General features: G+C 36.6%; 1 protein-coding gene across 5 annotated transcripts in view; it reads left to right on the top strand.

Annotated features, from left to right (window-relative positions):
- The window catches only part of LOC149782345 (phospholipid scramblase 2-like), an 89,976-nt gene that overhangs the window by 10,042 nt on the left and 55,606 nt on the right, over positions 1–24,328 (top strand). For 4 of the 5 annotated variants that reach the window (XM_089933728.1, XM_089933724.1, XM_089933725.1 and 1 more), the window contains one exon: positions 24,153–24,198. In XM_089933728.1, coding sequence (XP_089789854.1) covers positions 24,174–24,198 — 25 coding nt within the window. In that variant the 5' untranslated portion in view covers positions 24,153–24,173. Of the gene's footprint in view, positions 1–4,395; positions 4,457–24,152; positions 24,199–24,328 lie in introns of those variants that run through there. The other variant, XM_089933726.1, reaches the window with a different exon arrangement.

Raw genomic sequence — 24,328 nt, 5'->3', positions numbered from 1 at the left:
TACCCAGTCATTGGCTGCTAAGATAGTTCATGTTAGGAAAATATCACCCCACTGATCATATCTACTGAACTGTATGTTGTGAAAACATTATCTCCAGAGAGAACACAGTCACACTGCCACAAGTAGTTCAGTTCCAGTAAGAAGACTTTATATATCTTGCCACTGTGTTCACTGAGCACTGACCTGACCTGTACAGGTATATTGTCAGTTACTATCATAAAGAGTATTGAAATAAAATTGAGTACATAAGTAAATGTTTACGTTCACAAGAAAGAGGTGCGTGTGTTTTCTAATTTTAAATAAAGAGCATGTCGTTTGGGGAAAGGGTCTTATTTATTCAAAGGTCAGAAACAGCTTAAAGAGATTTAACTTACCAACACTTGCACGCATATACAAGTTTTTCAGTGAAAAATAAACCAGGAAGTCTGCAACATATCAGTGAGAACAATCAACAACATATGGACATGTATATGTTTGATGAAGGCTGAATGTCAGGAAATATTCATTCTGGTTTTAAAAAATCATGAATAAATTGAATGGAATGCCTCCAATAATGGTTGAATCTAAAACTCTATTTTCATTTGAAAGAAATCTTGACAGATATTTTGTCTTGTCAAGAACTGATATATACCTGGTAATTATCATATGAGCATTACAACTGGACATGAAGGAATAAACTTGGAAGAAGATAAGAGTTGTTACAATACCAATAGCCTTCAGTCAAAGGAGGATTTGTTATATTACCCAGCAAACCAGTTTACATCAGTAGCCAACAATAATTTTGATTGTTTTGATTATTTCAACTTTGCAATTCCTTTTTCTACAGTTAGCCAACAGAAGCAGCTACTGTATAACATATTCAACAGTGAGTGCCCTATGGCATTTGTACTTTTTACCTCTGTGACACATAACATGCATCGACATTGTTTCTTAAAAATAGCCACCAGCTTGGTTTTGGACAAGGCAAACCAGCATAATGGTGATCATCATCATTCTTTTTTCCATGGTATTGTTCTTATTGAAAATGATGTACCACACACTAAATTTGTTCATCCAAATATAGATGACCATTCCAAAATTCAGCTGCAGCAATGGTTAGAATATTAAGGCTCATAGACTGTCTTGTTCTTAGAATCATATTTAATGAATGTTTCTAGAACTGTATAATACACAAATTACTTGAATTCCATCATCAGTAGATATGCTCTGGATATTTTGAGATGAATATTTCAAGGGAACTGTCCCAATTTAATTACTGAAATGAAATGACCTAATGTGTAATTGATGTTTTACCTCTTGTGAAAGAGTGATGTATGTATATAGGGTGGTGACTATTATATTTTGCTTTGCACTAGACCAGCAAGTAGATCTCTTCTTTTTTCCTGAAGCTTTGCACATAAATTTACACTTTGCTTGGTTGTAGTAGGGTTTTATAATAAATGGCTCATATATGGTTCCACATATTTCGTCAAGAAATGTATCAATATTTGGTGGGTTTTTTTCGTTTGTTTGTATTATGCATTAGCTAATTCTGACGTGTAAATCAGTACAAGATAGAAAACAATGAGAGAAAAGTTTATGTTTCTTTGTATGTCAGTTTTACCCCACCCCCAGTAAAAACATAATTTTAGTTTGCAACACATTATGTTCACTAGAGTTATGGTGCTGGAAAGAGCAGGACTGTTTGGTTGTATTTATATGACATACATAATTCATTTTCTTAATTGAATTTAAAATATATAATTATATTTTGTCTGGAAGACTACAGTAATCTAAAAACAGCTTACGCTAATAATGACAACCACCCTTAAAATGATGCACATTTTAAACACAAAACTTATTGTAAAAGGAAACAAGAGATATCTATAAATATTATTGATTTCAACACACATACACACACACATATATATATTCATTCATTCCTTTAATGTGTACATAAATGAGTATTACTCAAGATAGATTTGTAAACGGTGCATAAGGATGACAGATAAATTGTACCGAATTTTTACTTTAAACACTCGTGTCTTAGGTGATTTTATCTTGCCATTACATTGTGAGGGAAGCGAAAACCAAAACCAGCTCAGACATATAAACATGTATCTTAAATTACTTCATGCTATTAGGTATCGCTCGAAGCTTTGTCCAAAAACAATATTTCTTAGCCCGGCAGAATGTCATCATGGTCTGGTTTTTTAAAATCAGGTATTAAATAGCTGGCACATAGTTTGCAATGTGTACTTTTAATATTTAAAAAATAAGTTGAACAAATGAAAAGGATGAACTTGTTGTATACATGTGTTCTGAGATTTGTAACTTCAAAATATACAAAATTATTGAGATTATCAAATACATTGTGTTACGAGTCTGTGCTCTTAAAATAAGTAACAGAAAAGAGTGAAAGACAAGCTTTGTAAAACTTAACAAATAATTTATTTCCATACAAAGTGAAAATGAGAAAAAGAACTGATGGTATTATGAATTAAATCCCAAAATAATCCAAGAATTATAGACACAAGTCCTAATAATTTAAAGTCCTGAATAAAACTCAGTACAAGTCCAGAAACTGATGGCAATGATGTGTCTTTGATAGCTTATAAAGTGTTGATGTGTCAACAGTCTTTTGTTCAATCACAATAATATAATTCCAGGTTTTGAATTCACTATAAATTCCAATGCATGTCTCTATTTTATCAGAGCACTTTTGTATTTCCAGAGAAAATAATCACTTTTATTCAGTAATTTGAAGAAAATTGATTCCAAGTAAAATTACTGGTCACAACGTACAACTTGAGTGTGCTAAGACTTAAATCATGAATTAAACAATCCTCTCATCTACAAGATTATATAGTTCTCTACTTGACCTCAGGTCATAATTAGCATTTTCAACACAAAAAAAATATTACATAATGGAAAATAACCTTCTAGATTGATCCTGATGTTTACAAAATAAAAACCAAAATCTGGATTACACACAGGAATTTCCAAAAACTAGCCCCAAATAAACATATTTACTTCTTCTATTAATAATGATCCTGATATTAAGCTCATACATAAAGAGAATAATTTACCTATGTATTAGATGCTTGCCCAGAATACAATTTTAAAAAGTTGATCAGGCCAAAAAGAAATGAACTTAATTTTTGACATAGTCAAGTTCAACATACAATGTTACATTACCATAGCATGTAATGAAATTTAAAAAAAAAAACTATGTAAATTCAATATACATAACATTGAACCACATCACATTTGTTGCTTGAAAAAAAACTCACCCATGCAAATATTAGCGACCATGTTAGTAAAGAAACCCTCTATTGATTTCAAGCACCAAAAATGTTTTGAGTGTTTGGGACCCCCTGGCAACAATCATATTAGAACTTATAAATCAATGAATGACATGACTACATTTTTTGTATCATGTATGTGTTTTGTTTTTAAAATTGGTAGGGGGTTACAAACAAAGGAGAAGGTGCACTGATACTATAATATAGCCTTTTACTATTAAGTCACATAACATTTAGCTTTTGATTTACATGAAGATAATTTTGGGCACCAAGAGGTAGGTACCCAGAGGGGCAACTTAATAATCATGTTTGACAATGAATAATATATAAAATTCCATTACAATTTGTAATATGCCACATTAACTCCCCAATGTTTCAAGTGTGTGTGTGTGTGTGTGTATATATATATATATATATATATATATACGTACAGACACGCACACACGCTGCAACTACATATGCAGTTATGCACTGATATAGTTATTATTATTTTATCCATGATTCTACAGTCTCACCATTTCCTGTATTCACTAATAACAATTCTTTTTGAGTTCATTTACTTTTTATTGTAATTAGATTCATGTGTTAACAATATGTATTGCTGTAATAATATAAGTTGCACATACTTGTAACTTCTGTATTCTTAACTAGCTATTGTATAACAGGATGAATGGAGGAAGTATCTGTCTGTATTGCACTGGTTTCTTGGTTATATATCATTCATGATTTATTAGTGGGTACTCAGAAATGAGTTATCAGGGGCAATAGCAGTATATTCAGTATAAGTAAAATGAGACATAGTTGTACCAGTTTATATTTTTTTTAGTGAATGTAGGTCACAAAGAATGTCGGTCATGTAAAGCTTTATCTGATCAAATCCCTTTATTTGTTACTACCATGATGTAATGTGGGTACTACTATAAGAATTAATTCCATTGTACAGTTTCTGCTGATGTGCCCATTTGAAGTCATATGACCAAAAACTGCATGTACATAGTCACTTAGTGTAATGACCAGAGTGCGATAAAAAACCTTTTAAGTTTAGTAAGATAGGATGGATCTATTTTTGTCTTTGTTTGTATTTGTTTATCTTGATGCTACTAGCAACTGGTTTAGGTAAATTATTCATCCCTTGATAGCTGAATAGATCTGTGCACCAAGTATTTTTCTCAGTGAGTATTATTATTTAATTACAGTACAAACATGGTATTGTTGGTATTGTGTTTCAGATTCATATACATCTGTGTTAAATAGAATTTCATACAGGTAAGTTGCAAAGTACAATGACCAGAATTAATGCCCTAATTTCAGCAACAAATTGGTGTTAAAAAGGTTCCTGTTTGTATCCCACCGGCAGAATCAACATTTGCAGATATGGATTTTCTGGTTATAGTTGATGTTTATGGTTTTGATTTTGGCTATTTGACTGAACTATGCATTTAATTAAATAACAGATGCCTGATCATATTTTGTTGCAAATTATGAGAAAACTTTGAAGTTAACATTTGCATGTAAATTTTGTTATGTCTTATAGTCAGCCATTGGGCATCCTGGTGTACTGTTTGCCTCATTTTCCGTGTAGGATGCCTCAAATTGTGATGGATGACATCCTAGTGACTCCTAATGATGTTTCCTTGTACCTCCAAATGAACACAATTGGATGCCACCCCCACCCACCCCCAATATGTACAAAAGGATAAACAAAGTGTTACAAGATGATTAATCCCTCATCATTAGCTTTGAATATCAGTAATATCTTTGCTGGTACTTTTCCAGGTGGAAAATGCATCATCTGTATGACAAGAATTCATCCTCCCTTTAGGGTACACCATGTATATTGTTTGCATTGAAAATTTGTAGTGACTTAATGGGTTAACAAGTGAATTTACTCTACATATCTCATGTTTGCATATTCTTGGCAAACATTTGAATCATACCCATTGAATATTTTTCTCTAGATATTAATCTCATCTCTCTTGAGTGTAATTAGCATTTATTTGGCATTTCATTTCTTGTTTCTTCCCCTACATAAACATGGTGTTTGTGATTCAACTTGGTTGTGCTTTTTTCTTGCTAAGTGTAGGTAGTATGTTTAATATTCCCATAATTGCGGTCCTTGAACACGCCTTAATCCATTTTATTCTTGATTATAAATCATTGTAGTTCACATTATCAATAGTATGTTGTGCTATTATTTTTTAAAGGTAAAGCTGGTCGCACACCACTTTTCACATCAATATCATGAGCTTGGTTATCAAACATGTTCTTTTTCATTGTTAGTTACAGATAGCTGTCCATGGTTTTTATTTTTTGTTTTTGGATTAGCAGTCATACTTACTATTATATATTTACTAATCTTGTAGTCTCTTTTATTTTCCTATGCTGAGCTGACCATTGCTTCCTTCATTATTTTGCATTTGAAAATTCTGAAAACACCCAAGTAAGTTGACTTCTTGCTCAAATTATCATATAAGCATGAACTTGATCTACATATTACCTTGTGTTTATTTTTGGTTGCATATAATTTTTTTGATACAAGTCTTTTCAGCTGTCTTTTACGAGAGCAATGTCTAAGCAGTGTGTGGGTAGGTCTGGTCACAGAAAACCCCTCAAAGATACCAAATACTTATCTTGCACATGGTTCAGTGGGGACAACTGGTTATCCCTTCTGCAGACTGTGGCCAAATCAGATCTGGGTGTGATGTGATTTTGATTTTTAACGTAGCTTTAACAATTTTTCAGTCATATCGCTACGATGTCTGCAATGTGGCAGTTTATAGTGATGTCTAGCACTGGGGCATCATGCCGCAGACATGTAGAATGATGTCCCACCCAGTCACATTATCCTGACACCAGGCCGACCAGTCCTAACACTAACCTCTTAATGCTGAATGCCAAGCAAGGCAGCTGTTAGTACAATTTTTGTAAGTCTCTGGTATGACTCGGCCGGGGATCAAACCCACGACCTCCCGCATCCGAGGCGGACGCTCTGACCACTAGGCCACCGGAGCGGTCAAAATCAGATCTGGGAAATAATTTACAAAACATGGTAGAAGCTAACTTCATTGATATCTTTTGAATTTTTTTGTGTCTCTGTCTCCAAGTCCCTCATGTCTCAGAGAAGGGTTAGTGGGTCCTCTCCCAAGGGTGGTTATCAATGAGTGGAGAGGGAGATGCATCCTTCTGTAAAGAGGAATATCACCCTCCCATTCTGTGAGGGCAGAGAGTGCATTGAGCAGGAGCAGCTCCCTCTTTTCTTCTAGGACAATGAGCAAGTTGCACAATCCCTGAGGTGGTGCTCTACAGTTTCTTATTTTGTATAGGGTTGTTGTTGTTGTCGGGTTTAACGCCATTTTTCAGCACAAGATAGGCTATACATGACGGCCAGTATTAATGGTGGAGGAAGAACCCAGGAAAACCCCGAGAAGAACCACCGACCCACGAGAAGCTACCGGCAAGCTTTATCACATATCCACATTGCCTGAGTCCAAGACTCGAACCCACCCAGACATAGGTGAGATGGCAGTGATCCGTGACAGAGCGCTTTAGACCACTCGGCCACTCTGGGCCCCTTTGCATAGGGTTAGAATTTTAAAGAAAAAGAATTTCCCCTTGTTTCCTTACTGGTTATACTGGCTGTTTAAAAAAAGACCTTGTATATGTTGGGTATTGTTCAAAGAACCTTTAATTCATGAATGATGGGTGTAATATGGGTTATAGAGTATACAGCTTGGCCTTACTCCAGATGTGCATTTTTCAAGAACTGCTAACTTCGCTTGTTCATTTTCACTTCCTGGACTTCAGAGGTACATTGTATACCAAAAAGATGTAATTGATCGATTGCACTTTCAGAAACTGGTATTGTCTAGTTGGGCAAAATTAATTTTCCCTATTTTAATAGGTGCTAAAGATAGTGTACTTTAGACTACTTCAGGCTGAATCTTTTAGCATAAGTGAGCAGTCATTTTAGTTACCAGTGTGCAGAGATCATGTACAGTTTCCATAAGTACAATATCCAAAGAAATGTCAGCCACATTACATCAAAGTAGCATAGAGGTATGCCAACATTCTCTCTAATGTGCATGTTACAAATGTAAACAACTAGCAGCAGGGAAGTTGTACAGACCAGGTGGCTCAGATAAATTTAACCCTCCCACCAAACATTTCTCCGTAGAAGCCTCAGATTTCAAAAATAAAGCCTCCTACGCAAATTAATCCGCAAAATTTCAACCCAAAGTGCATTTTCAGGCATAAAAAAAAACAGCATTTTTTTGGGGGGGTATTGTAAAATTTGTTTGTGATTGCAAATTCCGACTGCAATTTTATGAGTAAATTTGATCAAGACCAACTCGATACCTACTACGCGGATCATGAAGATTAATTGTGACAAAACCATGTGGTGTTGCCTGAGCGTGACTGAAGAAATTTTTAAACTTATTTATATCCATGTCGCCGTTGCACCAAGTTTGATGAATATTCCTCAGCGTGTGAGTATCAACGCCATTGAAAACTGATAAAATATTACAATTATCTCTAATTACCTTCGGAATTTGCGTATATCGTTGCGTCACGTAAATCACATCGGTGTTCTTGTGTCGGCCACGCGAGAATATCCTAGCTGGGTTAGTTTGCTTATCCAGCATCACATCATCAAAAACAACAAGATTATTAGCATCACCGTCTAAATTTTCCACTGATGGAGTTTCATTAATATCCGTTATAAATTCTATTGTGCCATCCTCAGTTTTATCGCTAAATTCCTTTAGTACTTTATAACATCGCTGATCATCAACGGATGGCGCAACCAAGTATAATTTATCCCATTTTAGCCATCTCATTATCAAATTTAGCAACAATTGCGTTTTTCCAGAACCAGATGGTCCAATGATTATCATTCTTATCGAATTTGGTAATGCCTCGGTGTGCTTTACTTGCTCGCGTTTTTTTGTGGCTGAAAAATCAATTACATTCATGTTATTAGAATATTATGGATTCATATTGTGTTAAGTGTCGCACTCGAACTGCTACGCTAAATCCAATCGAAGTCGTTACACGCAACAACAGGAATGCAATCAAAGGTGAATGTGAAGTTTGTAAGACAATTAAGTTTAGATTTGTAAAAAAAAAAGTAGAACCGGAGGAGACATCGCAACCTCCTTAACAAATCTACCTGGAACTCCCTGGGCGAAATATCCCGGAGAGAAACATTTACCAGGATATAATTACTGCGGACCTGGTACAAGGCTAGATATAAGACTTAACGATAATAATCAACCAAATCCTGGCGAGGATCCAGTAAACGCCATCGATAACGCATGCTACTATCACGATCTTGCATATCGCAGCGGAGATTTACAACAAAGACATCTCGCTGATATTAAATTAATTCACGCAATAGATGCTATTCCTGATAAAAATTTCAAAGAGAAATTGGCAACTTGGTTGATAAAAGGAGCAATGAAAGGTAAATTAGTACTAGGTGCTGGTAATTTATAATGGAGCAAATATATTATTCTCCGCGAGGATTTTGGCGAGGAAAATCAGCAATAGCCAAACTTGCTAAGGCAGCAAAAGTAAAGCAATCTGTCGCTGAATCGTGGCTATCGAGGCAAGCAGTTTGGCAAATTTATCTTCCTCCGCCTAAGAAAATATCATATGCGAGTTTCTCTGTCAGCGTCCCTAATGAAGTCCATCAGGCTGATCTTATGTTTCTTCCTTACGATACCGTTGACGGAGTTACATACAAATATGTTCTGACGGTTGTTGATATTGCAAGTAGGTACAAGGAAGCGGAACCGTTATCGAATAAAACAGCAACAGATATTGCTAAGGCGTTTAGCGAAATTTATTCACGATCTCCATTAACATGGCCGAAGCTTCTCCAGGTTGATCCAGGTCGAGAATTTCTTGGCGCGGTTACTTCATTGATGAAAAAGAATAATGTTAAAATCCGTCGCGGTATTGTAGGTGTTCATCACAATCAAGCTATCGTTGAGAGATTCAATAAAACTCTTGCAGAACGATTATTCGGATATCAGTACGCGAGAGAATTTATTCAAGATAAACGATCTCACGATTGGGTAACAAGATTACCTCACGTGATTAATGCGCTAAATAACGAAGTAACACGAACAATATCAATGAAACCCGCAATTGCAATTACAAAGACAAAAATACCACTAAAGCGAGATTCTACTATTCCACCTGTGCTAGGTAGCGTCACGGTTAGATATTTATATAAAGAAGGAGAAGCCGAAGGTGGCAGAAAAAGAGCAACTGATCCAAACTGGAGTGTTACGACACATAAAATATCAGCTGTAACAAGATCATCAGGAAGGCCAGCGATTTATTTTCTAGATTCACTAGCGCCACAACGCGGATTTACCAAAGAAGAATTACAAATAATACCAAAGGATACTCAATTACCACCATCGTCGTTAATGTGAAATTTAATTCTACCTAACTGAGATAATTTTCTTACTCGAGACACGGCCAGATAAACTAAATTTGACCAGGAAATTCTATCATCGACAATCCAGACTTGACCATCTACTGTTAATCCTTGTGATGAATGTATCGTTGCTGCGTATCCGAGTTTCCATGGTGATTTTTCGGCATTTATCGCATCATTGACAAGATTAATATCAACGAAAATAATATCATTTAAAACCATTATTTTTTCTTCTCCACATGGCAAAGTAACATTAATATTTTGTTTCCTAGTATCAGCTGGCCTGTAGCACAACGGAACCTGCAATGTTGGAAATTTCTCACAATGAAGTTTGAATAGTATTTCCTGAATAGTATCGCGAATAATTTTTCTGCTAGCAACAATCAAATGATCTGGACGCCACAAAGTTAGAAAATTATCCATCGGAGTCTCATCAATTATTTTTCTCATCACATCACATTGAAACTTATTAGGTTGCAACCGAATCATTTTTTTAAACTCGGTCAGTAAAATATCATTAGATCTATAATCAGCATCAATCTCTTCATAATAATCCACAAAATTTCTAAGCCATCTATGAGGAGATTCGCCATCAATAGGATCAGGTTGGCCGTGATCGCCGCACATTATTACTGCGGTGTTTTTCTCTTCCAACCAACTTAGGAATAATTTTAACACAACTAAATTTACCGTGCAAATTTCATCAAATATTATAATCTTGTTGATATATTTATTTCCCATTCGAGCTGAATCCCACAATCCACCGCTGTACTTGAAATAACTATGATACGTACAAGAATTAACGCCACGTTGTTTTATTTCTCTCGCTAGTCTGTGAGTTGGAGTCAACACGATCATATCAGATTTTGAAAATAAATTTATCGCTCGTGTTGTTTTACCACTACCACCAGGACCATTTAGGTAAACGAATTTGTTTCGTGAAATTGGATCAAACACTGATACTGCTGTTGATATTTCATCGCATTTATCTTTATGAAATTTATCGCAATCTTCTACATCCGCGTCCTCACAATAATCTAGAATATCCTCGTTTTTTATTCTCCAGGTTCCCCAAGAACCATCGGTGATTAAATTTTCTAATCTGCACTGATATTTCTTATCAATATAAAATGAATCCGTTGCAACCCTTACCGCGATATCAGAAAATTTATTTATCATCGACAGCAAATTAATACTCACATAAGCGAGCATTGATGATCTTAAATGAGTATACTGTGCTGATTCTCCATCAAGATAAGTGATCACTGTACCTAACTTCGTTCCATCAATAATAATATTTTCTCTGTTGCAAAATATTCCACGCGATACTGTATCGGCAATAATAAAATCCATCTCAGCATCATTGATAAATAACCTAGCGTGGCGATGTTTATGATCAACTGATCCTCCTTGAGTAAATTTACCAATTATTTTTCTTCCAATATCTTTCGCGTTATCACAATCCGTGGGTAACCACACCTCGGTCTGCTTTCTATACGATATAATTGCTTCACTTACCGTCAATGATATTAACATCGACGAATCCAACATAAATCTCAACAATACCGTAGGGACCCATCTTCGCTGAGATAAATGCCGACCAAACCAAATATAACAAATTTTATGCAAATTTTCAGCAAGTTCGAATGAAGTAACATGAGCGAATCCTGTCATTACAAAATCGGGTAACGGTCCGTTAATTGCAACTCTCGTCATCTCGCTGATTGGATGACCAAATTTAGCAAAGTAATCTGCACAATCGCCATACCCAAGGAAACTTCCAGGATAGCATGCGCTCATATCAACGGAAATCATATCTTCGAAATAGTATTTGGTATTCCATAATCCTCCATGGCCGTATTCGATACAGCTAAGTTGAATATCATTGAGAAATTCATTTCTTGTAGGTTTCCACGAATTTCTTTCTCTAGCAGCGTGAGCAGCAACAGACGGAACAGTAAAGCAATTTGTCAGTAACTGATCTGGATTTGACGAATACTTCTCCGCGATATTTTTCATCGATTCATGCAATATTTCATCTCGGTAAATATCTCCGCGTGGCAAGATAAATTGATCGTATCTTTCTTCGCTCGAGAATAACCAAATCGATATTGGATCGGACTTGGCTAATAGTTTGATAAACCTAAACATTGCATCGGAATTGTCTTTCTCAGATTCCACGGGATAAAACTTAACAACACGATCTCGCGGAAATATCATTACCGACTGACTCCACGCATGTGAATTATGATCAACAATTTCGATTGGTGTTCCTCGAGAATTATACGGCGATGAATATAATATTTCACCCGATAGCGTTTTTACTGTGATAGGAAATTTAAGTTTCTTACTTAACGCAGCAACATCATCGATTGATGCACCATCAGTAACTGTCTTTGCCCATGAATTAATTTTATCCAATCTCAATTGAGTCAGACCAGATCCGCGACGGGCATTCCTCATATGTTCGATAACTCGCTCAGCTACACAATTTATCATCGGCGATTCCCTCATCGCAGGTAGATTTTTCACATCAGGATTATTATTCAGCCGATAAATTCCATAGACAACAGCACTAGAAGGATACGCCCTAGCATAATAAGGACCATCAATCCCTAATAACAATCCTGGTTTCGAATTTTTATCAAGAACAACATTTTTCTTACCGCCACGTACTGGATCTCGTTTATCACGAATAATCCAAATGTCATCGGGCATTTGTGCAATAAATTTTATTCCGAAAATAAATCTCTCTTCTTTGTGTGAGTTTTTTATATGTTCGATTATCTTCTTCGCTCGCTCCAGATTCATCGTAGCATCAACAAAGTTAGTTTTCCAAGTTGACCAGGTATGAATCGCTCCATCATCAAAAAATTCCTTCTTCGCACTATCAACTTCAGGAATGATATATTCTGCCTCATCAAGATCAAATAAATCCATTATTATATTTTAGACAAATATCTAAATTATAATATGCAATGCAAATGGATAACAGTTGGATCAACAAAATCATGTAACAAATCCTGTAGAGGTGAATATTGTGGCGCTCATATATACGAAATTCGACGAGGTAACAAAGGACCACAGCGATGTTTAGTTTGCCAAGTTGGCATTCGAGGAAGGACTCGATTATGTTTCTCCTGTGGAGGGAAAAAATATCGTGAGTTACGGAGATATTATGAAAAAAGATCCTCCTCGGTAATAAAATGCGAAGAAGATTATATTAATCGTTTCAAAGCAAATTTCGATTTAAACAAAGAGAATATCATATATGGAAATGAAATCAGCGATTCCCACAATGAAAATCACATGCGAGTATAAATCGCATCCCATCATCGAAGGTTACGAAGCATCTGAGGATGGTAATGTCAGAAACATCAAAACAAAGAAACGTGTTGGTAGTATTTGTAATTCGGGATATCTCAAATTTACAGTCCATAAAAGAAATGAAAGAACAGAATGTTATTCGAATCATAGATTTGTGTTCGAATGCTACAAAGGACCAATAGAGATCGGACTTGTTATCGACCACATTGACGGTAATAAACTTAACAATAAACTTTCCAATCTGCGCGCGGTAACCCAGAGTGAAAATTCAAGATTTGGTAATAACCGTGGATTTCCTAATTATTCGAGGACTGTTAAATCAGTGAATCAAGCAACAGGTGAGGAAATCGCGTTTACATCGATGTCTGCAGCAGCAAAATATTTCGTTATTGACTCGCATTCAGTAAAACGAGTGGCAGAAGGAAAATACAACGCAACATTTTCTTATGATGCTGATTCGTGGATCAAATTCTCCTATGTACCAATAATATTTGATTCGGAGAGTGACGAAGAATAATTGAATATCTCCGCAAAACAAAAAAAAAGATTAATTTTGAAATTTCCCCTGGATTTTATTTATTTTTTTCGCCCATTTTTTCCCACGGAGACAGATTTGGAAAATCTCACTTGCGATTTAAAAATCAGGAATCAGAGATTCTCACGATTTCACCAAAAGATTGATACTTACAGTTTCTCCTCGTATATCAAGTAAATTTCCTTTCTGATCCGTTAATTTGAAATTTATTCTTGACAAAAATCGATTATGACATCGCAGGTAAAACGGATTCATTGGTTCTTTTATTATCAAATAACCGGGAGATGCGCTAGGTGAAAATGAATACAATATAAAACCCTGATTCGCTTGATTCGACACTGACGAATCAACATTATAGCTACCCTCGACAACATCCGCGTGAAGATAAATCGCGATAACATCCGTTATATTAACGATACCCGGCGAGATATGTCGTCCAAGTTTGGAAGGATCATTATTGTGTTTAAGAATCAATTCTGAATATATTTTTTTGGTCCATGAAGCATGTAATTTTGGAAATAAATCATCAATGGTATCAGTGACGGATTTTCTCATCGCATCAAAATCAGAATTGGGAAATTTGAAATCTGGCAGTGTTTCCTCGGTTAATTCAAATACTCTCATGAATTTTTGTTTTTCTCCTGAGTTCTTGATCAACTCGAATTTGCTAATAGGAAGAACATACTCGGCAATTGATATATCGTCGACTATCGCCCGAATAAACATATCATGATAATATTCAATATCATTCGCAAGTTGATTTAAAATTTTCACGTGCTTTATAATTTCGCTACATGAACTAGATTTATTTAGGATGCATTCATGAAATGATCCTCGCAATAAATTTAATTGTAATTCGTGCTCCAGAATAAACTCGTCTAGTGTTCTTCTTACCAAGATACCGTCTATGGGGGCTATTATCCTGTTAATGTGGGTAGCGTCGAAGATTTTCACATCTGGGGGGATTTTAGGAAGAGGTAACCACGAGAGAATTCTTTCGTTAATAAAAGTGAAAGCGAACATTACTAGGTTAAATTTGTGGTTATTCATGAGATTGATGGCGCTGTGGATCAAAGGTTTGTGTTTGATATCTCCATACCATCCTTCGTCGGTTGTAAAATCTTCCTTTTTTGGTTCCGGTATTTCTGGAAGGGTTTCATCATACCAACCTGGAATAATAACATCCGATTTCTTTGGTTCTGCTAGAGGTGCAACCTCGGGCCAACCTAATACGGTTCTAATCGACGATTGGTAAATATCAACAATATACGGCGATTTTACTTCGATGATCGATGACAATGTTGGATCATGTGAAGATATCTTTATTCCCGGAGTAGCATCGCCGGTTAAATTTGATATTCTAGTGGTAAACTCATTATTCAGCTGATCAATTTCATAACTGCCCGTTGGTATACCAACAACGATCCAATCCGGCGTTCCATCGGGTTTATTCTTATTTGCAAAAACTAGTGAATTATTTGACATCAAATTACCGAATGATTTTGATCTAACATTAGGCCAGCTGTTGTAGACACGCAACTGTGTTAATGCAATTTCGCTAACGTTAATTGGTGTTGAGAAATTAATACTAAACTCGGGTTTCGTTGAACTTAGCGATATTAACGTTGTTGTCGGCGGTGTCGTGTTTGTCACGATCTGGGCTAGCTCGGACATTATTAATATTCATTTGTTCAATCTCCGAGTAAATACTGATCATTGAAGAAAATTCTAGATCGGATATAATACCATCGTTGAGACTTTCAGAAAGTAACAATGATAACTTCGAGTATGCGTCATTGATCTTAGTTAGTTTACTTTTGTACGAAGATAACTTTTCACTTGTGCACGATGATATTTTTTTCGCGATGATATTAAGAACACCCGCGATTGCTGTTGTTGACGAGATTATTATTGTTGCAACGATTGGCGCTATCATTGTTACCGCGGATAGAATTATTCCTGCACCAGCGACCACAGCTGATACCGCGTACACTGCAACATCAATGATAACTAATTTGCGCTGGTATTTATTTATTTTTATCTGATAATCGTCAAGTTGTTTTCGCAACGAATCCTGCCATGATCGCGCAAGATTATATCGATAATCCGATGCGTTCATATATAAATAATTCTCTATATAATTCTGGTGGTGTTTCTGATAAATATTCGAAAACTACAAAAAAATGAATTGGTGTTGTTATGGTTCTATCTGGTGGTTTCAGTTCGATAAAAAATACTTGCCCTTCATCTAAGGGTACAATAATAAAACCGGGATAATATTCAGTGAAATTTGCATTAGTGGTTTTTGCATTAAATTTTATCCTGGAGATAATATATATTCGATAAATACCCGTAATTGGCGCTTGAAGGGGAAATGGGTCAATACCAGGTGTCCATATACCCTTATATGTCTCTACAACAAATGGTACACTACAGGTAACATTATTTGTTTCTGCTTTTTCTGGTATCGAAATTCGCGATAATCTTCCAAGGTTCATTGACGATATTTTTGTGTTGATATCGTCAATTTCTTTACCTAATTGCTTTACGTCAGTGGCGTGACCAGTTTTATCGGCGGATTGATCAATTTTTGCTGTTGCAACAAGAAGTTTCGTGTTTAAATCTCGAATTTTTTCATCGTACGTTGATGTATCGACTTTTTGACGCGCTAATTCACGTACCACGTTAATTTCATCGTTGATGGATTTTATTTGTCCTTGCATCACGTTAATCCCCTTGGTAAATTCAGGAACAACAACATTACCAAGTTTAATAATTTCCTCGTTGATTTTTTTGTTGAGATCGTCGATCGATGGTTTCTGACCCATCGAGATATTTACTTCGTTAATTTTGGCAAGAATATTAGTAATTTCCTCGTTGATTTTTTTTATTTTTTTGTTGAGATCGTCGATTGATGTTTTATCGATTTTCTGACTCATCGAGATATTTACTTCGTTAATTTCGGCAAGAATATTAGTAATTTCCTCGTTGATTTTTTTTATTTTCTCGCTAAGATCGTCATGTGATGCTTGATCGGCTTTCTTATTTGCTAGTTCGTTTGCGGCGGAGGAAGTATCACTGGATGTTTTTATATTCTCGTCAAATTTTTTGCTAAATTTATCTAAAACATCGTCAAGTTTTTTAAGGTCGTTATTTAGCCTATTAAATCTTTTTGTCATTCTGTCCTGAAGATCGTCGTGTAATGCTTTATCGGCCTTCAGGGGTAACTTTGCTATAATATCGGCGATATCAGCAATAGATTTTAATACCATCTCCGATTGGCGAGTAAATTGACTAATGTGATCGCGGTATTCGTCTCGCTTGATTATGTCAGTTATTTTAACGTTACTAGTTTGTAATCGCCCTTCTGTATTTTGAAATACAGCAACTTCACCAGGATCAACTTCTGACAGTGATAAAAGATTGTTAATATCACTCTTGGTTGCAAACTTTGATGTATCAATGTCGACTACGTCTTTTTTTTCTTTTCTGAAGAGAGACCTACCGTAAATGTCAACCATGATATTTATCTACGGTATATTCAAATAAAATTTTGCGATAAGGACGAGATGATTTTGAAATTGCATCAAGGACATTAATTGACTCCGGACCGCATATTGGTGGATCCGCTAATGTTTGTGTTGGAAGTGTTGAATACCAAACCGGAAGTTTTAGTTTTGACACGTATTTGATAAATTCATTTGGTGGTGCTAATCCATACGAATCGAAGTAAATAACTTCGCGAGGATTAATCGCGTAAGCAACCCAGTGAGTGCCAGGGCCGGAATTTTTATCAAGATTTATTATTCCTGTCTCGGTGGGATTCGGTTTGTTAGGTAGTTGATCTCGCATAAATACGCCTCTGAAAAATTTTATTTTCTTTTTTTTTGCTTCACTGATTAAATCTAAATTTGAGGCTGGTAGGCTCGACTTAGACCGGATCCGTACGGGGGTCGTCTTAGGTAAAGGCCGGATCCTTGTTGCGGCAGTAATAATTTTGTGAGAAGGGGAAGAAGCGGAAATATCCCTCCCTTTTTTTTGCGATATCTTCCTCCGACGACCTTTCTTCCTAATGCGGAACCTATCCCTCCAAGTGCACCTAATCCTATTGTTTTTGCAATCATGGGGGCCGCCGCAGCTATTAATCCTGGAATAGCGGCGAATAAAGGAAAAATACCACCTACTTTGATCATATCTCTGATTGCTCCTATTGAGAGATTTAGGCGAATACCAGTATTTGCTGATCTGGCTCTGGTGAAATGTCCGTGTTGATTTTTAGTTAACGATAGTTTGTTAGGTCCACCGTGAAGTTGATTACTTTTTAAGGTTAAACTTAAACCTCGTCGTGCTGTTGTTGCTGCATGAAGTTTTTTCACCTGACCGGGAGTCAGAGTTACGCTGACGTGATCGTATGGCATATTAATAATCACTTAATCTAAATTTAGAATTTATCACATGTTCTCTACGGGTGCGTCGATAACTCTCATTCTACCACTGATACCCTCCAGGATCATCGTTCTATCACTAAGAATAACTGCAATTGCTCTTGCGTTTCCTCCTGTGTTAATTCTGGCTTTGAAATGAATATCGACAACCGACTGCTTTACCAAATCAAGATGTTCCAGGGAAAAGTAATAGATGGGATAGAAAGTATTAAAATCTAGTTGTGATATTTGCAATCCGGTATCAATATTTTGATCGCGGCCCATGAAACTTAACAATCGATGATACGCGCGCGCCGTGGAATAATTTTCAAAATTGATAGCTATTTCTTCGGATGGCTCCTGTTGGCCATTTATTCTTAATGATACGTTTGTTGCCTCGAATTGATCAAATATCATGTGACTATGTAATTGATCGTATTTATTCATGTTTTGGAGAGCAACAAAGATATGTCTTGGCGCGGAGGATCCCTGCTGTGAAGCAATTCGCCAGGTAAATATTCCGTTAATATCAATATCGAGGGAGTCGGTCATCGTTGTCAACCAGGACATGATGGATTTTCCACCTTGATTCATAAATGACAATAATTTTTCTTCTATGATCATCGACGGTGTTATTGCTGGCATCCATAAGGTAATTCTTTCAAGGACAACTTTGCCGATATCAAGGGGATCTGCACTTGCATCTCGCCAGATGGCTCTATCATCATTGGAATCTCGAACAAAAACTATCGTATGCTTCGCTCCGTAAATAACTTTTCTGAAATGTCTGCAAAATCCAAAAATATGAGATAACGGAATTGCACAGGAAAATCTTCGTTCGGCGTCTTTTAACATTTTATTTCGTGTGGCAAATCCAAGGTTGTAATTGGGATCAAGGTCAATTATCATATCTTCAACATCAGCATTGAGAACAGCGGGATTAGCGCGATTAGTTGGTTGTCTCTTGATAAATTGTTTATTACCAGGATGATCATAGTTATCCTTCGCAAACATCATGCTAGGACCGGCCGATCTGGTAAAATCATCAGAGTATCTTGCTAATCCTATAATCGTCGTTGCTATATCAACGTTATTTGTGATTGATTCGATCTCCTTTCCGTCGATCATGTAAGTGAAGCTCTTGAATAGTGCCATAATTCCATTATTAACAAACCCAACTTCAAAATCTGCTCCAAAATTGGTATCGTTTGTCCTAACAAGCCTTCCAACAAATTCGATATACGCCTCAGATGGAAGAAAATATCTTGTTGTATCGTGGACTTGTATTTCCTTTCGATTTCTTGAATCTGGCTCAACTGCATCGTACGAGAAATACTGGAAATCTCGCACTGATGTATCCCTACCTACTGGTTCATCCATGTCAAATACTTCATTTGACACTTGTGCGAACATTTATTATTAATAATATCGTCTAAAACGAAGACCATCACCTGAAACAAAACTTGTATTTGCTAGATTTGTCCTAGCAACATTCTGCGCTAGATTTGTATTAGCAACTTCCTGTGCTAGATTTGTTATAGCAGCTTCCTGTGCTAGATCATTTATTTTTTTATTTGCCGCATCATTTATGGCCTTACTGACTTCAGGTGGCATTTCGCTGGTAATGGGTAATTTGACGGGTTGCTTTTTACGTACTAAACTTAATATTTTATCTTTGATAGCGTTGAAGCCTTTACTGGCCAAATTACCGATACCAGAAACAGCAGTCTCACCTATCTTTCCTATTGCTTTTAATCCTAGTTGTTTTACCATTGGTCCAATTTTAGGTATTACTCGCGTGACAAGACTTCCAATGATATCGCCAAATCCATTACCGTGAATATATTTGTATACTGGCAATCGAGAGTTTACTATGCGGACCTGATTAGGTCTGCGTTGATGTTTGTGAATAATCATATTATTTCAATTGTGTTGATTTAATCGATGAGTTCATCGACAAACTCTTTATAAATGTGAGAATCGATGATACCACCACGGAATAATCGCTGACAAATATCTGATGCTTCGTTGACTATCTCACGGGAGTTATTTCCGGCTCGCTTTCCTCCGATTAATACTTCAAGGCGAGATACATCGTTGACAACACTATCGGGACAAACTGAATATCCACTTCCTGTTTTTTTTGTTTCTGGAGATTGTAATGGTGTTACGTAAAATAAATCGTCTGACGGCGTTGAAGATGTCCCTGATGACGATGACTTCGGTGGCAAATCCCTTGTAGGACTATCTTGTTTAGGATATTTTTCCCTTATAGTAAGAAGATTACTCAGTTGAGCCTTTTCAGAAGTACCACTTCTCTCAGGTGGCGAACTTTCCTTACCTGTAGGTAATGAAAGAGGAGTGGGACGAGGAGGAAGAGGTTGTGATAAAGTAGAAACATCTGTAGGTAATGGATCGAGGTAGGAGTATGCTGATGCAGGAATATCCTTTTTAGGTGTTGCTAAAAATTCTCTTGCTATTGCTTTTGCTATTGCTTTTCCCTCTGATAACTCTGTTCTGTAATTACCAACATCCGATATAAATTTCCCAAAATCTTCATCGGAATATCTTACTGGTTTTCCTAAACTACCAAAATACATTATCGCATACCAATCAACAGTTTTAAATTTATCAGCATCAAATTCTTTTCGCAAAAAGAATCTTTTATTTTCCGTAGAATCATCCGCAGCCATTTGAACTACTGAATCATAGTGGCTAAGTAAATACAACCTGTTTGTATTCAAATAATTATCCGCTGTTACACTAGGATCAATTGTAAACGAACTACTAGCCGGTGATGATTTATATTCGGGTACAATTATCGGTTCATCACTCTGATCTTTTTTCTTTTTTGGTTTTCTTTCCTTTTTCTGAGGTGGAGTTTTTTCTTTTGGTCTAGCTCCTAATTCCTCTGGTTGAAATATTGGCTCCTGTGGTTGAATATCTTCCTGTGGTGCTGCTTTTCTTCCTCGTTTTTTAGTTTTTTCCTTCTTCTCCTGTTGTTTTCTTTCTTTTTCCAGTTGTTTTCTTTCTTTCTCCTGTTGTTTTCTTTCTTCCGCCTCTTGCTTATTAAATCTTTGTGTATCTCTTGCTGTTTCTAAAAATCTTCTGTAACGCGGATCCGTTGTCTTCCTTATTGATGTTGTTTGTGTGTAAATTTTATATACCATATCATACCAACTATCGCGAGTTGCATATCTTTTTTTTCCCACTGCAGTCAAATATTCAGTTCGACCACTAAAATATTCCTCCGCAAATTGGCCAACCTCATCTATATTATACAATGTCGAGAGGGGCTGCGATATTATTTCCCATCCCTCATCGGTGAAATTTTCTCTTAAATTATCAATATTAAACTTCCCTTTTATCATTGCGATTTTTTTTCCTCCCGGTTTTCCATCTCCAGGTTTTCCTCCATCAGCAATTGCAAGTTGTTGCGCCACTGCTGCTATTGCTAATCGCTCGGGTAATGTTCGTGATTGATCCTCAATACCTTTCAACATAGGAAAGATTCCGCGTTTCTTGATATCTGGATCTTTTTCGTCGCCATATACAACCTGTTCAATTGTTCCGGTCACTGGCTTCAACCATTTTGCCGAAGTTTCTGAAATTCCATGTTGCATATCTTCGTAACCACGAACATTTCTCTTAAATAATCGTTTTGTCGGAATTAGCTTCTTTAATGCCGCTAATTGATCTCGCGCTAATCTAGCAGATTGAGGCTCTCCAACTGTGCTAACTTTTCGACTCATCTTATTTTCAACTATATTGTTTTATTGTGAAATAAAATTAGTATCCGCAGTCGGAATTTGCAATCACAAACAAATTTTACAATACCCCCCAAAAAAAATGCTGTTTTTTTTTATGCCTGAAAATGCACTTTGGGTTGAAATTTTGCGGATTAATTTGCGTAGGAGGCTTTATTTTTGAAATCTGAGGCTTCTACGGAGAAATGTTTGGTGGGAGGGTTAAATTTATCTGAGCCACCTGGTCTGTACAACTTCCCTGCTGCTAACAACTTCATCTTACATAGGTCACTCTCTCAAAATTACATAAAAAGTGGTGAGTGCCACCTAAGCTGTTGGCAGTGCCCTCTTTCATCCAGACAGGCAGAGTGAATTGCACCCTCTTGTGAGAAGGGAGCACCACCCTCTACTTGCCATCATTTCAGTGCAGGCTGAAAATGAATCATCCCTGCCCCATGGGGGAAGCAGCACCTGTAAGTTTTGGGGTACATTGAACGCAACTAGATCAAGTCCCCCCCCCCCAATATGGGAGAGCTCAGGTCTAAGTCAGTCAGATCTAGGAAAGATTCTTAGTACCAATCTGAGTCACTTGAAAGTTTTTTTCCCAGTGACCAGACACCAGGAACTGCTAACCAGAGAATGGGAAACAGTCATTGTAGCCCAGTGATATGGGGATGTGGATCATGCCAAATCCCCCTCGATCAGACTATTGTTTTATCCTATGTGGGACTGGACATTTGATTACAGATGCCACATTAGGGCAGGGTATCAGATCGGCCCTTCCTATTATCCCTCTAAATCCTTACAGGATGTGCTGCCTTCCACCACAGGGAAGCAGTTGACCCTTTTCTTACATGCAGCCATGGTCTTTTGGTCTTTGTCCGCATGCTGGTGTGGTCATTGCTACAGGACATAGACCCACATCATCTAGTGAAATCAGGTTAAAAAATAAGTCTGGTAGACCCTCTTCCTCCAGTTGTTCTAGGCAGGTGGAGAGTCACAATCACCACCAGCTGAATCCACTTTGAAGGCCATTCCATTAACTCCACAAAGGTGTTTACCGGTTCAGGTTCCTTCCCTGTCTCTATCTCCCCTGCAACAAAGAGACATTGGGTCATGTAGTCTGCCTCTCAGGTGAGAGTGCAAGATAAAGACATCCTTACTGTCCTCACTGATCAACAAAAGTTTGATCAAGAACAGGCTGATGTTGTAACCCCTCCCTTTAGATCCTCAGCCCCCTCTCAGCTGTTGATTAAGGCTACAGCAGATTAAGATATCTGGTCTTGCCACAAAGTAGTAAATGCACTATACTGTATCTTGCACAGTTAACTGTGTCCCAAACCTTCTGGTTCTGGTGACTCTAAATTTCTTTCCAGTTTGGAAAAAAGTTTCTGGTGCAGACTCAACCAGATCTTGTTTCTTCCTCACTCAGTTGTGATTAAGGAGTTCTTTCTCTTTCAGTTTTAGCAATACTTTGTTAGACAACGTAAGGTTAGTCTCTTTCCCCCTCATCCCACCTTATGATCCTTGGTAGTTACTTTAGCTGTATAGGTAATAAGTTTGGATGAGTTGGTAGATTTAATTTTCCCATGGTCGGTCAACATGTGCATATGATGTCTTAGACAAGGTGTACAAAAATCTTCTTTAAAATTTTTTTAAAAAATTTATATGGACTTCGATAAACATAATTGGACTATCATGTGAACACAATGGAGCAGTTAAGGATAAAGTTAATGACATTGTTTCCCTTTACCCTCATTTGCACCTCAGAGACCCCCAAATTTTTTATTTGACCCCCAGTTCTGATACCAAAGGTTTTTTTTTTAACTCAGCCTGACCCCCAGTTTTGACACCAAGGAGAGTTTTGACTCTCAGTTTCGCACCCCTAGGGGATACACTGGAACCTAATGTGTGTTTGAGGATCAAATGAAGAGCTTCAGCACTTAAGTCCTTATGGCAAGTCAAGCCAAGGCCAGACTGTTTGTGAAGAAATAGAGTAATGACAAGGATGAACATTGTAGCAGTAGCATGAATTTATTTATTTTTGTTGTTATTAGTTTTTGTAGTTTTGTGAAAAATTGCATTTTCATCTGTACTTAAGTTGGTTTTTTTTCCTCAGGGCTTTAAGATCTAATTGTTCTGAGATAATTATTTGATTTTTGGGTCTTTAAATTTACAGTAAGCTTAATTCTTGGATTGAATTTATGTGATCCATCTCCTTAATACGTACATGTTTTTGAAAATTTATGTTGCTAAAGCTATTCTATTGGTGTCATGTTATACATTTGAAAGGTATATGATCAAGATTAGTTTATATGATGAACTGCCATCTTGGTTTTATTCAGCCTATCTTGTTGTTTTTTACTTCTTGTTTTTCTTTTTCAGCTATTTGATTGAGTTTGGGCCATGTCAGGACAACCACCTCCATATGGTAAATAATTATAATAGTAGAATTATTAATAATTTGTTTGGTGGTGACCCCTGCATCTATATTTTGTCCTGATGACTGTAATTTTATCTCCTATTAAACTTCAACAAACTTGATGCATTATTTGTTCATT

Source organism: Sinohyriopsis cumingii, chromosome 15 (assembly GCF_028554795.1).
Source record: "Sinohyriopsis cumingii isolate HCF-2022 chromosome 15, ASM2855479v2, whole genome shotgun sequence".
NCBI lineage: Eukaryota > Metazoa > Mollusca > Bivalvia > Unionida > Unionidae > Sinohyriopsis > Sinohyriopsis cumingii.
The sequence above is the reverse complement of the archived record's forward strand: the minus strand, read 5'-3'. Positions and strand labels throughout refer to the sequence as shown.